Raw genomic sequence first — 12917 nt, forward strand, 5'->3', positions numbered from 1 at the left:
ACTAGGGCTGGCCAAGCGCAGTGGCTCACACTTGTAATCCCAGCATTTTCGGAGGCTGAGGTGGGGGGATCACGAGGTCAGGAGATGGAGACCGTCCTGGCCAATATGGTGAAACCCCGTCTCTACTAAAAATACACAGAATTAGCCGGGTGTGGCAGTGTGCACCTGTAGTCCCAGCTACTCGGGAGGCTGAGGCAGAGGAATTGCTTGAACCCAGGAGGCGGAGGTTGCAGTAAGCCGAGATCGCGCCACTGCAATCCAGCCTGGCAACAGAGCGAGACTCTGTCTCAAAAATAAATAAATAAATAAATAAATAAATAACTACTAGGGCTGAGTCAAAAGGACCCAGAAGCCAATATGAAGATTTCCACTAGTCAAAGATGGAACAATTTGAGCCTCAATAAGGATAATTACTTTAGTAAACTAAAATACATCAAATTTGTTTAAACTCGTGCATTCATAGTATTTTTAAAAAACTCGTTGATACCTTTGGAAGGTGCTAGAGGCCCAACCCATTATTCTGAAAACTGGTAAACAGAGAAAAAATAAGCATCTATCCTGCTTTTCATATACAGACTATCTCAGGGTAGCAAATTGCTGATGAAGGGAAGATTTTCTTTTAAGAAGTATTCTGTTAAATAAAGACACAAGAATAGAATTTAACATATCACCATTTTGCAATCCCTAATACAGTTAATGGATCTTAAACAATGATTAGCAATGGTTGCTAATATCACAAAAAGAGAGACAATTTAACATTAGTTTATCCCGATGGAGGTACTACACAATAGTGTACTTAGCAAAAATAAATTGGACCTGTATGTGATCAAGCTTCTAGACCTAACTGCCAGTTTATAATACAGGGGAGACAGCAGGGCTATAAATCAGAGACTTAAAAGCTATACCAGTAATCATACTCTTCCCCCTCCTCCCTAGACTATCTCTAACATGAATGGCTTGACCCGATGTTCTCAGGGGGCTCCTCCAGCTCTAAGGCTCTATGACAATGTTCTAGTCACCTGTGCGCATAAGCATTTCTTCTACTATCTGTGTGGCAGACTTCTGGGGCTGCTGAGAAATAGGCCCGACATTCTTCAGGAACCAGAAATCAGGTGCTGCCCAGGGAAGCCCCAGATGATGGGTGTGGATGATCCTGTCCACATCAAAGGCTCTGGCTATTAGGTCCTTCGCCTCCTCTTCATTCACCAGCCAAACCTCCCGAAACTTCTTATCATCAATAAGAGCAGAATGCCTGTGAAGGAGAGTCACAGAGCATGGCCAGCTGGCCCCAGGACCTGGCCAAGGTCCCCTCAATTAGCAGCAGGGCAGGAATATGAAAAGGAGCTGTGCTAATTCCTGGGCCTGGCCCCATCCCTGGGCAGCTGATTCCCACTTGCGATAAACTGGAAGCCATCCCAACACATCTCAAGAAAAGGCAGGTGACACGCAAGTGAAGGGCCAAGGGAACACACCACAAAAGGTTAACTAGTGCCTGGTCCAGCCCCAAAATAGCTGGTGACATCAAGTCCAACGAAATCACAGCCTGTACAAACTCCATCCCCGTCACCTCTATGCTAGGATGAGTACCTTAGGACCAAGTCCTTAAGATACCTCATGGCTTTCTGTAGCTCCTTGAATTGCATCACAAGACGTTTGTAGTCCGAGGTTAGAGACTGGTTCTCCTCCTGAAACTGCTTTATTTGCTTGGCATATTTTGATCTCAGATTGTTAAGTATACCATGCAGGCTGGTTGAAGGAAAAAAAAGTTAGTCTGCAGCTGAATAGAAGGTATGACGTATGTTCCTCTCATCCACCTGATTCAGCTCTACAACAAACCCCGGAGCAGATCTGTGGAAGAGCAGAAAACCCTCCCATATATTCCGAAACACAGATCCCATTTTGATCAACAAAAGGAAGGCAACAGGAGGTCATGGGACAGTCCAAAAAGAAACGCACTGAAAACAATCCAGAGCCCATTCCCACCAAGAGGCAGCCTCCTACTCAAGACTGTGGACAGAACCTACTTCACAACACATCATTTGTCAGAATGCCCACACCCATACCTAGGGCCAGCCTCACATATTTAAATAATCTATCTCATCTATTTCATTGTCTTGACTTGGATGTTTAATTCAATCATGAAGCAAGGAAACTTTAAAGAAAAAAATGCATATCACAAAAGCCTATGATACATAAATCTTCCAGCCTCAAAGAGCTGATACCATTAACAGGTCCAGTAACTCATTCATTCATTCATTTAGTCACTCGTTCACGTATTCATTAAACAAACATGAAATGCCACTTTTGCACAAGGATATGTTGAAAAACAAAGATGAATACAAAGATACGTTTCAATACAAGGTACTATCAGTCTAGTCAAAAACAAAGACAAACGTTAATTACAGTACAGCGTGGAAAGTGCTATAGGAGAGTTTTATGCAGGGTGCCAGGGGAGCCCAGAGGTGAGGCATCTAACTTACCCAGGCTTGCAGGGGAGGGGATGGTCCAAAATTTCCAGAACAGCAAGAGGCAGTTAAAACCTGTCCGATAGCACTGTGAATCCAGGCATGGCACAGCTCACCATCTCACTGCTAACAGGAGCTCTGTGCATGGAAACTTGGCCCATAAAATATGCATGGCAGGCACAATTTTTAGGCCCAGGCCCATACTTCAGACTTCAAACTACTACAGAGGTGTCTCTTATCAGTGCCCCATTCACACAGTAACAGAGAAGTTGAAGGCCAACATATTTTAAGTTCAGAAATTCTAAAAATAAAATTTTCCCTCTCCTAAGCATTATTCTGAAATGATCAAAATGTCTCTCTAATGCAAACACTCATCATTCATATTTTCATCATCAGGAAAACACAAAAAAGTAGTTACCTTAGTCTCTGATAGAAAGAAACAGCTAACCCATTTTCTTAACTACAGCATTCAAGGAGGCTTTCCAAGCACAGATGTAAAAATAAGTAGTCATTCCAAAGTGTTTTTTTCCAATGTCATGCAGTAAAGGAGTTCTTATGTGTCATCTAATTACAGAAGCTAACAAAACAAACTCCAGGTGCATACTGAAGGTGTGGGCAAGATAGCAGGCGAGGAAGTGAACAGGGAAGAATGGCTGCAAGAGGAGGCTCAACAAAAAGTCCAGAGTCCTTAGTGCCTGGAAGCTAGAGATGCAGGGGAGTGAGGCTGGAGAACTGGAAACAGGGAGCAGAGGCAAGTCTGGTTTCAGAAACTGTGCCCTGGAAATGACAGGGCCTCTCCAAGCTGAACTGTTACGTTGGCAGTTCTGGGTAAATGAAAGGTGAGCTCAGGATTGGAGATATGAAGTTGGTAGACATCAACAAAAAGGGGATATTCAAAACCATGAGACTGAGGTATGTGGCAGATGAAATAAAAATTAAAAGCAATGGTAAGGCCTGGGTTTTCTAGATTGTCTTATCTAGATACTCAAGACATATCAAGCAAGGAAAAGCAGAACCACCACAGGAAACAAATACATTAAGAAAGAAGAGCAAATATTTTAGGGTCATCTAAACCAAAGAAGAAAATCCAGTATCCAATCATAATAGGATGAGGCCTGAGGAGAAGCCACTGCACTTGGCTAGAAGGGCATCATTGGTATCCTACTGTGGGAAGTTTTTGTCCAATCCTGGGGTCATAGGTTGCTACGGCTTGAATGTAACTCCTCCAAAACTCAGTTTTGTCAATGTGATGATATTAAGAGGCGGGACCTTTAAGAGGTAATGAGGCCATAAGGGCTCCTCCATCATGAATAGGATTATGGGATTAAGGCCCTTACAAAAGAGGCCTCCCAAAGCCTTAGGCCAGCTTGCTCCCCCGCTCTTCTGTTGTGTGAGGACACAGTGTCCCTCCCCTCTGAAAGATGCAGCCCTCACTAGAAACTGAACCTGACAGCCTTGATCTTGGCCTTCCCAGACTCCAGAACTGTGAGAAATAAACTTTTGTCTTTGTCTTTGTCAATTATCCAGTCTCAGGTAGTCTGTTAGAGCAGCACAAACAGATATGTCAAATTATGAAATGTTGGGTAGTGGTGAGCAGGAAAGGAAAATGGCAATGAAAGCAAGAGACGAAAAGATGGTGCTTAGAAACAGCAGCGTCCGTTGAAGGGTTTTTCAGGCTGAGGGAAAGCTGTCTGAGTTTGAAATAAGAGGGAAGATTCCACTCATCTCTCAGCCACACCCATCAAACCCAAGCTCTGCCTCAAGCACCTCCTCCCGCCTCCCACCTTACCCATTCTCTTAACCCACTGTGTGACTTTCTGAATCCTACCTCCTTGCCTTCAGACCAGCCATTCCCAGCTGCCAGCACTGTCCACCTGGAGTCTCCTCTTAACTGTCTTTTGCCAATTCATGTCCCCACCCCCTCCAGTATTTCACTTCTTTGGGAAGCTTTCCCAGGTGCCTCCTCACTGTATTGATGTGTGCCTTTCTTGGATGTTCCGCTATCTAGTACGGTGCATATATAGTGGGAATTTTTCATAAGTATTGTCCCCTGACTATTCTTGTTTCTCAGATAATCACACTTAAGATGCCATCCCATTTATTCAGTATCATTTTCTGTGATAAGTAACTACCAAAAGGTCAACTGATGTTCCTCTATACATTCAACATGTGTCCAAAATGTATGTATTACCAACCTACGAGTGGAAGAATTCCTAAATAATAATAGGCTATTTGGTGTTTGGAGGGAAATCCCCAATCTTGTCTCCTTCCACAAGCAAGAAGTCTTATTTCACTCTGGTCCTCAGAGCCTAGGACAATGGTCTGAAACTTAGAATGCAATTCTTAAAGGAAGAAAGGCAGGAAGGATAGGAGTAAGGAGATGAGGAAGAAGGGAAGGATGTACGAGAAATTTCAAGCAATAGGTACCTTTCAATGAGCCACGGTATCTCCACAAAAGCAAACTGGCACATGTCATGAGTACTTAGGTTGGTATTATTTGCAAGAGGAAAAGGTTGGAAGCAATCTACATGTCCATCATTAGAGACTGGTCAAATAAATCACAGTGCATCTATGCAGTGGGTAGTAAGCAGCTTAAGAAACTGTGAAAGCTCTCTATGAACTGGGATGGAAAGGTCTTCAAGATATAGAGGAGTGTGTACAGACTGCCATCATTTGTGTAAAAGCAGATGGGGGATGAGAATATTTGTGTGGGCTTGTATATGCCTAATGAAATTCTGGAAGAGACAAACAAATAATGGTTACAGAGGTAGGAAAGAGGAACAAGATGAATGGGGATGGAAGATCTTTTGCTATGTACTCTTTTCTTGGGGAGAGAAGGGGAACCACTTGAATGTATTAACTTTTCCAAAAAACTATTTTAATAAGTGTTGGTTATATTTTTAATGGTTTCTACACCTTCAGTAGAAAAAAGTACATATCCATCCCTATTCTCAGCACAGAAGGCCCAGAAGAAAGACGCTCTGCATGCTAGCTTACCGATTGATCTTCCTCTTCTGCTGGGATTTAATCATTGTGCTTTCTTCATCTCTCTTCTTCAGCACCTGCAAGTTGTACTCTAATTTCTCTTGGTTTAGCTGATAAATTGCTTTCCTCTGCTGAAGCTGCTGCTCAAGAAACTAAAGTTAAAAAACCAAATATATATCCACACACACACACACACACACACAGTAACTCTACACCTGCATCCTTAGTATTATATACACTAGAGTATTTAAAATGTCTTTTGGGGAACATGCTTTGTATAGGTAAATATTTACATAGACATACTTATATAATCCTGTTTATGTCTGTTTATTTACCTAGCTACGCATATCCATATTCAGATGTATTCATCTTTGTACCTATATTCATAAAGAATAAAGAGGTAAAAGTATTAGTAGAAATTTATACTGGAAGTAATATAAAAAGAAACTTTCCTACATTTATAAACTTATCTGCTCTGTGAATTATATCTAAAATTGTATGCAAATGAAGGTATGCTCTGAAATACAAATATACATATATGTGTGTGTGTATATATATATATATATATATATATATATTCACATACTAGCTGGCCCTAGCTTGTGGGCCTCTGATAAATTGTTCAAGACATGTCAGAGGAACCTTAGGGACAAGTGCCTCAGCCTGCATTTTTAGAAAATTTATCATGAGAGTCAAGTTAAAGGCCAACCAGATAAAATACAAGTCAATGAACTATAAGCTAAAATCTGTGTACCTAAAGCCTAAGAGAGATCACACAGCTTTCAAGTCCAACTAACTCTGCTAACTTCCGCCAGACCCTTTAGAGATATGAGTAGCCACTCTAAAAACACCATAGAAATAAATATGGCCACAAAAACTTGAAATTTCCCCCACTTTGACTTTCCAGGGTGGAAGTGTTAGTGTTTAGCAACCCAGGCTCATTTAAAAGGAGGACAGACACAGTCATCCTTACTTTTTGGATTTCCATTAGCTGTATTCACTCATTCAGCAAATATTTATTGTGTGCCTAATCTATGTCAGATACTTTTCGAGGTGCCGTTCGGAAAACACTAGTGAGAAAGACATAGTTCTGACCTGTCTAGAACAGAGGCAGATAAACAAACACTAGTGATAAGAAGCAAGATAGAGGGAAGCCCAGACCGTTATGGGACCAATGAGAGGAGCACTGTCCTTGGTCTTGAGAGACCAGGGAAGGCATCCCTGGAAGACGGCGTGTCTAGCTGAGACCTAGAGAATGTGCTGGAGTTACACAGGTGACACCTGAAGGGAGAGCGCTCTAGAGAGAGGAAATAGCATATATGAGGCAAGGGGGGTGGGTGCTTTGGGAAAACCACAAGAAGTTTAGGATGTGAGGCACAAGGCAAGGAATGGTCAGAAATGAGACTGACAGAGCAGCAGAGCCTTCCCAAGCTAGGAATTTAAAGCATTATCCTGAAGTCAATGGAGGGCCACTGAAAATGTCAAGCAGAGAAGGAAAATGGTTGGTCCAGTCACTGTAGAAAGATCACCCTGACAGGTTGTGAAAAAAAGATCAGAGAGAGGCAAGGCTGGAGGCTGGCATGCACCTGCCCCTCCCGAGTGAAATGTAGGAATGGGGAAGGCAATCAAGTGGAATCAGAAACTCAATAAAACTGCCATGTGCCTGCTGTCTCCAGCCTCCGTCCCGTCTCCTTCTGCTAGACCACAGACCGTGGCCCAGGAATCGACAGAGGAAGTGATTCCAAGTGGCTATCACAGCCTGCTCTGGGTCATACTCGAGGAGGGCTCCTGGCTAGGAGGTGATGCTTCACTGGGTCGGGAAGCACATCATTTCCATGTTTGCTGTGGAGTCCGGCGATCCCCACCCACATTGTCACAGGGGGAATTAGTCAAGGATATTCTACATCACCATGGCAGAGATTTTTTCATCTCCATTATGAGATGAGTATTTGAATGCCTCCTTCAGAACAGAAGCCTGTAATATCTTTTAACAGAAGGTAAATGAAGAACCATATGAGTCCCCGAGATCATAACTAATCCTACCTCTCAATTTCTCTACTTATTTTTTATTTACTTTTTCTAGTTATACATTTTTCTTTGTAAAAACTTTTCCTGAGTGCAAAAGCAATATTTGCTCATTGTAGAAAATTTGGAAAGTACAGCAAATGAAAAAGAAGACATAGGAGAAAGAAGCTGCAAGGCTACCCATAATTCCACCCCCAAAGGCAACTTCTGTTGATGTTGTGGCATGTTTCCCTCCAGTGTCCTTTACATAGTTGGAATCAAACTGTGTCTACAATTTTATATCCTACTTTCCTCCTTCAATATTACAACAATTTTCCATGTTAGTAAAGTTTTATTAACATCATTTTAATGGTACAGAATCCTTTTTTTTTTTTTTTTTTTTTTTTGAGACAGAGTCTCACTCGCCCAGGCTGGAGTGCAGTGGCATGATCTTGGCTCACTGCAACCTCCACTTCCTGGGTTCAAATGATTCTCCTGCCTCAGCCTCCCAAATAGCTGGGATTACAGGCGTGTGCCACCACCATGCACAGCTAATTTTTGTATTTTTAGTAGAGATGGGATTTCACCATGTTGGCCAGGCTGGTCTCAAACTCCCGACCTCAGGTAATCCGCCCGCCTCAACTTCCCAAAGTGCTGGGATTAGAGGCTAGAATACTTTTATATACTATGCCGTTTTATCATATATGAGATATTTAATATGTTTACCATGTCATAACAATTTACCATTTCCCTACAGTCGTGTGTGTGTGTGTGTATATAGTTATATATACTTTTAATAATTTTCTCTATTATAAAATAATGCTGGGACAAATTATACATATAACCCTTGGGGTAATTTATTTCCTTATGGTAGATTCGTAGAAGTGAAATGACTAAGTCAAAAGTTCTCAATAAATTGCTTTCCAAAGAGGAACCTATGGTTTATGCTCCCACTGGCCATGGGTGCAAGTGCCCACCTCACCCCATCCTGTCAGCACGGAGCGTCGTGCTGGGCAGACCTTGCAGCTCCAAGTGCAGGCCTGGCCCTTGGGGAGGGAACTTGGGGCAGGGCAGGGAGCTGCCAGAAGCTTCAACTACAACTACAAAGGACTGTTTCTGAGCCTGTTTACAATTTAATTCTGATATGTCTGACTTGAACAGTATCCCAAAGCACCTATGGATGATGCCAACAGCACAGCCTCATTTCAATGGCAGTTATCTGGGTGGTCCCAGGCTGAGTTGCTTTGGGCCCTGTCCCCTTCTAGGGACAGCCCTGAGTGTCTCCCGGGAAAGGGATTCTCAGCAGCTCTTCTTGCAAAGTTGCAATGATTTATGCCTCCATTCCTCAAATGAAACCAGCTCTGCCACTTCAAATGTTACCAGCCTTGGTCATCGTGAGTGAGTCAGGAATCAGAACACAAACCAAACACATGTGGACTGAACATAAGGGAAGCCATTGGTCTATGAGGTAGCTTGGCACAAAAGTCCAATAGAAAAGCTCCACATGGGATGTAACCATCTGAGAACGTATGAGCACTCACAGAGAAGGTGGGTCTTCGGAACTGCTCTCCATTTGGGATGACAATGAATGGCTGTTCCATCTTCCTGGGAACTGACCCATGCGGGGGCCCTGAGACCCAGAGTGCCTGAATGTCTGCTCAGATGATTTCCAGGGAGCCCTCCTTCTTCTCGTGGCCTTGCAATAATCCCCTATCCCTAAGACAGCATTTCCCAGACTTATTTGGCCATAGGATTGTTTTTATATTTACAGTACAACAAGAGCATGTGAACTATAAATGCAAGCTCTATCACATGCACGCTCATGTGAATTTCATTCTTAAAGGCAGGTTATTACATAATAATATGTATATGGATGGCTGGGCATGGTGGCTCATGCTTGTAATTCTAGCACTTTGGGAGACCAAGGAGGGAGGATTGCTTGAGGCCAGGAATTTAAGACCAGCCTGGGCAACAAAGTGAGAACCCATCTCTACAAAAAAAATTTTAATTTAGCCAGGCATGGTGGCATGTGCCTGTAGTCCCAGCTATTCGGGAGACTGAGGTGGGAGGTTTGCTTGAGCCTGCTGGGAAGTCGAGGCTGCAGTGAGCCGAGATCATGCCACTGCACTACAGTCTGAGCAACAGAGGAAGACCCTGTCTCCAAAAAAGAAAGGGGGGGAGTGGGTGGGCAAAGAACATGAACACCACTTTTCAAAAGAAGGCATACATGTAGCCAACAAGCATATGACAAAATGCTCAACATTACTCATCATTAGAGAAATGCAAATCAAAACCACAAGGAGATACCATCTCACACCTGTCAGAATGGCTATTATTAAAAAGTAAAAAAAAAAAACAAAAACCAGGAGATGCTGGTGAGGTTGCAGAGAAAAGGGAATGCTTATACAATGCTGGAGGGAATGTAAATTAGTTCAGGCATTGTAGAAAGCAGTGTGGCAATTCCTCAAAGAACTTAAAACAAAGCTACCATTTGACCCAGCATCCCATTATTGGATATATACCCAAAGGAGTATAAATGGTTCTACCACAAAGACATATGCATGCATATGTTCCTTCCAGCCTATTCACAATAGCAAAGACATGGAATCAACCTAGATGCCCATCAACGGTAGACTGGCTTTTTAAAATGTGGTACATATACACCATGGAATATTATGCAGCCATAAAAAAGAACAAGATCATACGGTTTGACATAAAGGTTTAAAAAAAAAAAAGAACGAGAATATGTCCTTTGCAGCAACATAATTGGAGCTGGAGGCTATTATCCTAAGCAAACTAACATAGGAACAGAAAACCAAATACCACATGTTCTCACTATAAGTGGGACCAATGAGAACACATGGACACAAAGAGGGGAACAGTAGACACTGGGGCCTACTTGAGGGTGGAGGTTGGGAGCAGGGAGAGGATCAAAAAACTACGTATTGAGTACTATGCTTATTACCCGGGTAATGAAATAATCTGTACAGCAAACCCCTGTGACGTGCAGTTTACCCATATAACAAACCTGCACATGTACCCTGAACCTAAAATAAAAGTTAAAAATACCTGTAATTGATTTTGTTAAATGTCTGTGCTTATTATTCAATTATCCAAAGATATTTTTGCAAAGTTGCAGTTCATGTTCCCAAGACTAATGGCAAAACATAGTGTTTGTGTTTTATGAGTCATCGAGAAAGATTACAAGCTAACCTGCCACAAAAGTCCTTCTATGGTAAAGGTAGCATAAGTGTTGATAACACCTTCCCTCCTTTTTCCTGGAGCAGCACAAGCTTCTCCACAGCTGCTTTTGGGTGTCATCTCTTGCCCATGGGCTCAGGGAAAGACGCTGCCACCAATGTGCCAGCAGGATGGAAATTTAAAACAGCCTTTCCCTCTGGCCTTCTCTGCTGACTCCAGAGGCCCCACTGGGCCTATTTACCAGAATCTCGACCCTAAGCTGGGTCCGCAGGATCCCATGTTGGAACCCTAAGACTGGCAATGTCACACTCTTGCTCCCCCTTTCTGCCCCATCTCTTTCTCTTTGACACTGTTTGTGTAGCTTGCTTTCTTTTTTTTTTTTTTTTTTTTTTTTTGAGACGGAGTCTCGCTCTGTCGCCCAGGCTGGAGTGCAGTGGTGAAATCTCGGCTCACTGAAAGCTCCGCCTCCCGGGTTCACACCATTCTCCTGCCTCAGCCTACTGAGTAGCTGGGACTACAGGCGCCCGCCACCACACCCAGCTAATTTTTTGTATTTTTAATAGAGGCGGAGTTTCACCATGTTAACCAGGATGACCTTGATCTCCCGACCTCATGATCCTCCTGCTTCGGCCTCCCAAAGTGCTGGGATTACAGGCACGAGCCACCGTGCCCAGCCGTAGCTTGCTTTCTTACTTAATAGATTATAAGTTCCTTGAGGGCAGGGGCTGTACTTTGCTTATCTCTGTGCTTTGCACAATGTAAATTAATATAGTGTAAATAAATAACATATTTAATTTGGGGGCATTAATATTCTGGTATTAAAGGTAACAGCCCCTAAATTTAAGCTGAACATCTTAACAATCCTAAATGAGTGTATAAGGCCTACAGATAAAAACATTTGCTTCTTGCATCAAGAATTAAATGTTTCTAGCAGTTTTCTTTTAGGGTGGTGGGCAGGGGTAGGGAGTTTCCCCGTAAGTACACAATGTTTACAGGCTTCTCTTTGCTCTGTTATTCATAACATGACCTTTACTGGCAGTAAGCACTTGAATGGTAAGACATTTTTTTTACTTCTTGTACTTTACCCATCATCTAAATCTATGTGTACTGGATCCTTCCCATTTTTGTGGTTTGCAAGAATTTTAGTTCCATATTTTAGAACTGATAGAGTGCTATGCATTAGTTGGGAAGAGCAAATTTGACGTTGAGCTGCATGTTATATCTTCTTAAGAAAAATCAATGCCATTTGGCTTGAATGTCTAGTGAAAGTACACTTAAGAGTCACTATGATAAAGTTCAACCTACTAAAACATTCCACATGTTGCCACATGGGTAGTCCCTGATTGGATGATTTTTTTCCCCGCTGTTACAGTGTTGAAAGTGGTACAGGTAGCCTCGGTTTCCATCTGACACAGGAAAGAACTGTGATGCAAAGGCACTGTGCCCCCTTTCTGCCTGAAATGTCTCCATCTGCACACATGCCACCATCAGTCAACCTGGACAGGGACAGCCAGTGGTACCAGGTCTCCCAGGCTCCCTGCCTCCCTGCCCACCACTTCTCCGACCTTACCCTACCTCCTACACCCACCCCAGGATCTCCCCATGTCCTAGAATTTTTTGCTTCACTCAAATATTTGGACATTGGATTAAGAACATGAAATTCCATATATCTCACTGAGGCCAACAGTATGTAGTTTTGTCACATAAATTATCACAGAACCAAGATAAATTCAGAAAGCTTAACAATAGCCATTTTCAGTAAAATCATATCACTAGTTCAGCCTACAGAAATAGTGCTATTGTATTACAGATTTGTAGTGTTCTGTCAGTAACTCTCATTTCTGTGACCTGGGAAAGGACCTGGGAACATTCTCAAGACTGGTAAATATGTTTGTAACCCAATGGGGTTTTTAACTTCATGATATCAAGTAACAGGAAAAGAACTGAAACTCTAACAAAAGCTTCATGGAAAAGCTTTCATCTAACACCTTTTTCTACATAGAGACTGAAATGAATAGACCATACTTGAATATTAAGATGCAATTACATTACATCTACATGTAATTAGAGATACATTTTTTAGCTGGTATTGAAACAGAATCCTAGGCTTGGAAAAAACTTTAGAAACCAGAAATAACCTCCCACTACTGCCGGAATCCTTCTTCAACACCAAAGACAGACACAGTCATTCAGCCGTTGCATATTTTGAGATAAAGCAATCTTTGTTTTGTGGAACGCCCTTCTGAATATTGGACAGTTCTA

The 12917-nt window shown here is 42.4% G+C and overlaps 1 protein-coding gene across 5 annotated transcripts in view; it reads right to left on the minus strand.

Moving 5' to 3' along the window:
• The window catches only part of DRC1 (dynein regulatory complex subunit 1), a 54443-nt gene that overhangs the window by 11109 nt on the left and 30417 nt on the right, over positions 1-12917 (minus strand). For 3 of the 5 annotated variants that reach the window (XM_063623918.1, XM_055251543.2, XM_055251541.2), the window contains 3 exons: positions 5463-5602; positions 1612-1746; positions 1020-1252 (listed from right to left, as the gene is read on the minus strand). In XM_063623918.1, the coding sequence (XP_063479988.1) occupies positions 1020-1252; positions 1612-1746; positions 5463-5602 (508 nt within the window). The remainder of the gene's footprint in view (positions 1-1019; positions 1253-1611; positions 1747-5462; positions 5603-12917) is intronic. The other 2 variants (XM_055251542.2, XM_055251544.2) reach the window with 2 other exon arrangements.

Source organism: Symphalangus syndactylus, chromosome 18 (genome assembly GCF_028878055.3).
Source record: "Symphalangus syndactylus isolate Jambi chromosome 18, NHGRI_mSymSyn1-v2.1_pri, whole genome shotgun sequence".
Taxonomy (NCBI): domain Eukaryota; kingdom Metazoa; phylum Chordata; class Mammalia; order Primates; family Hylobatidae; genus Symphalangus; species Symphalangus syndactylus.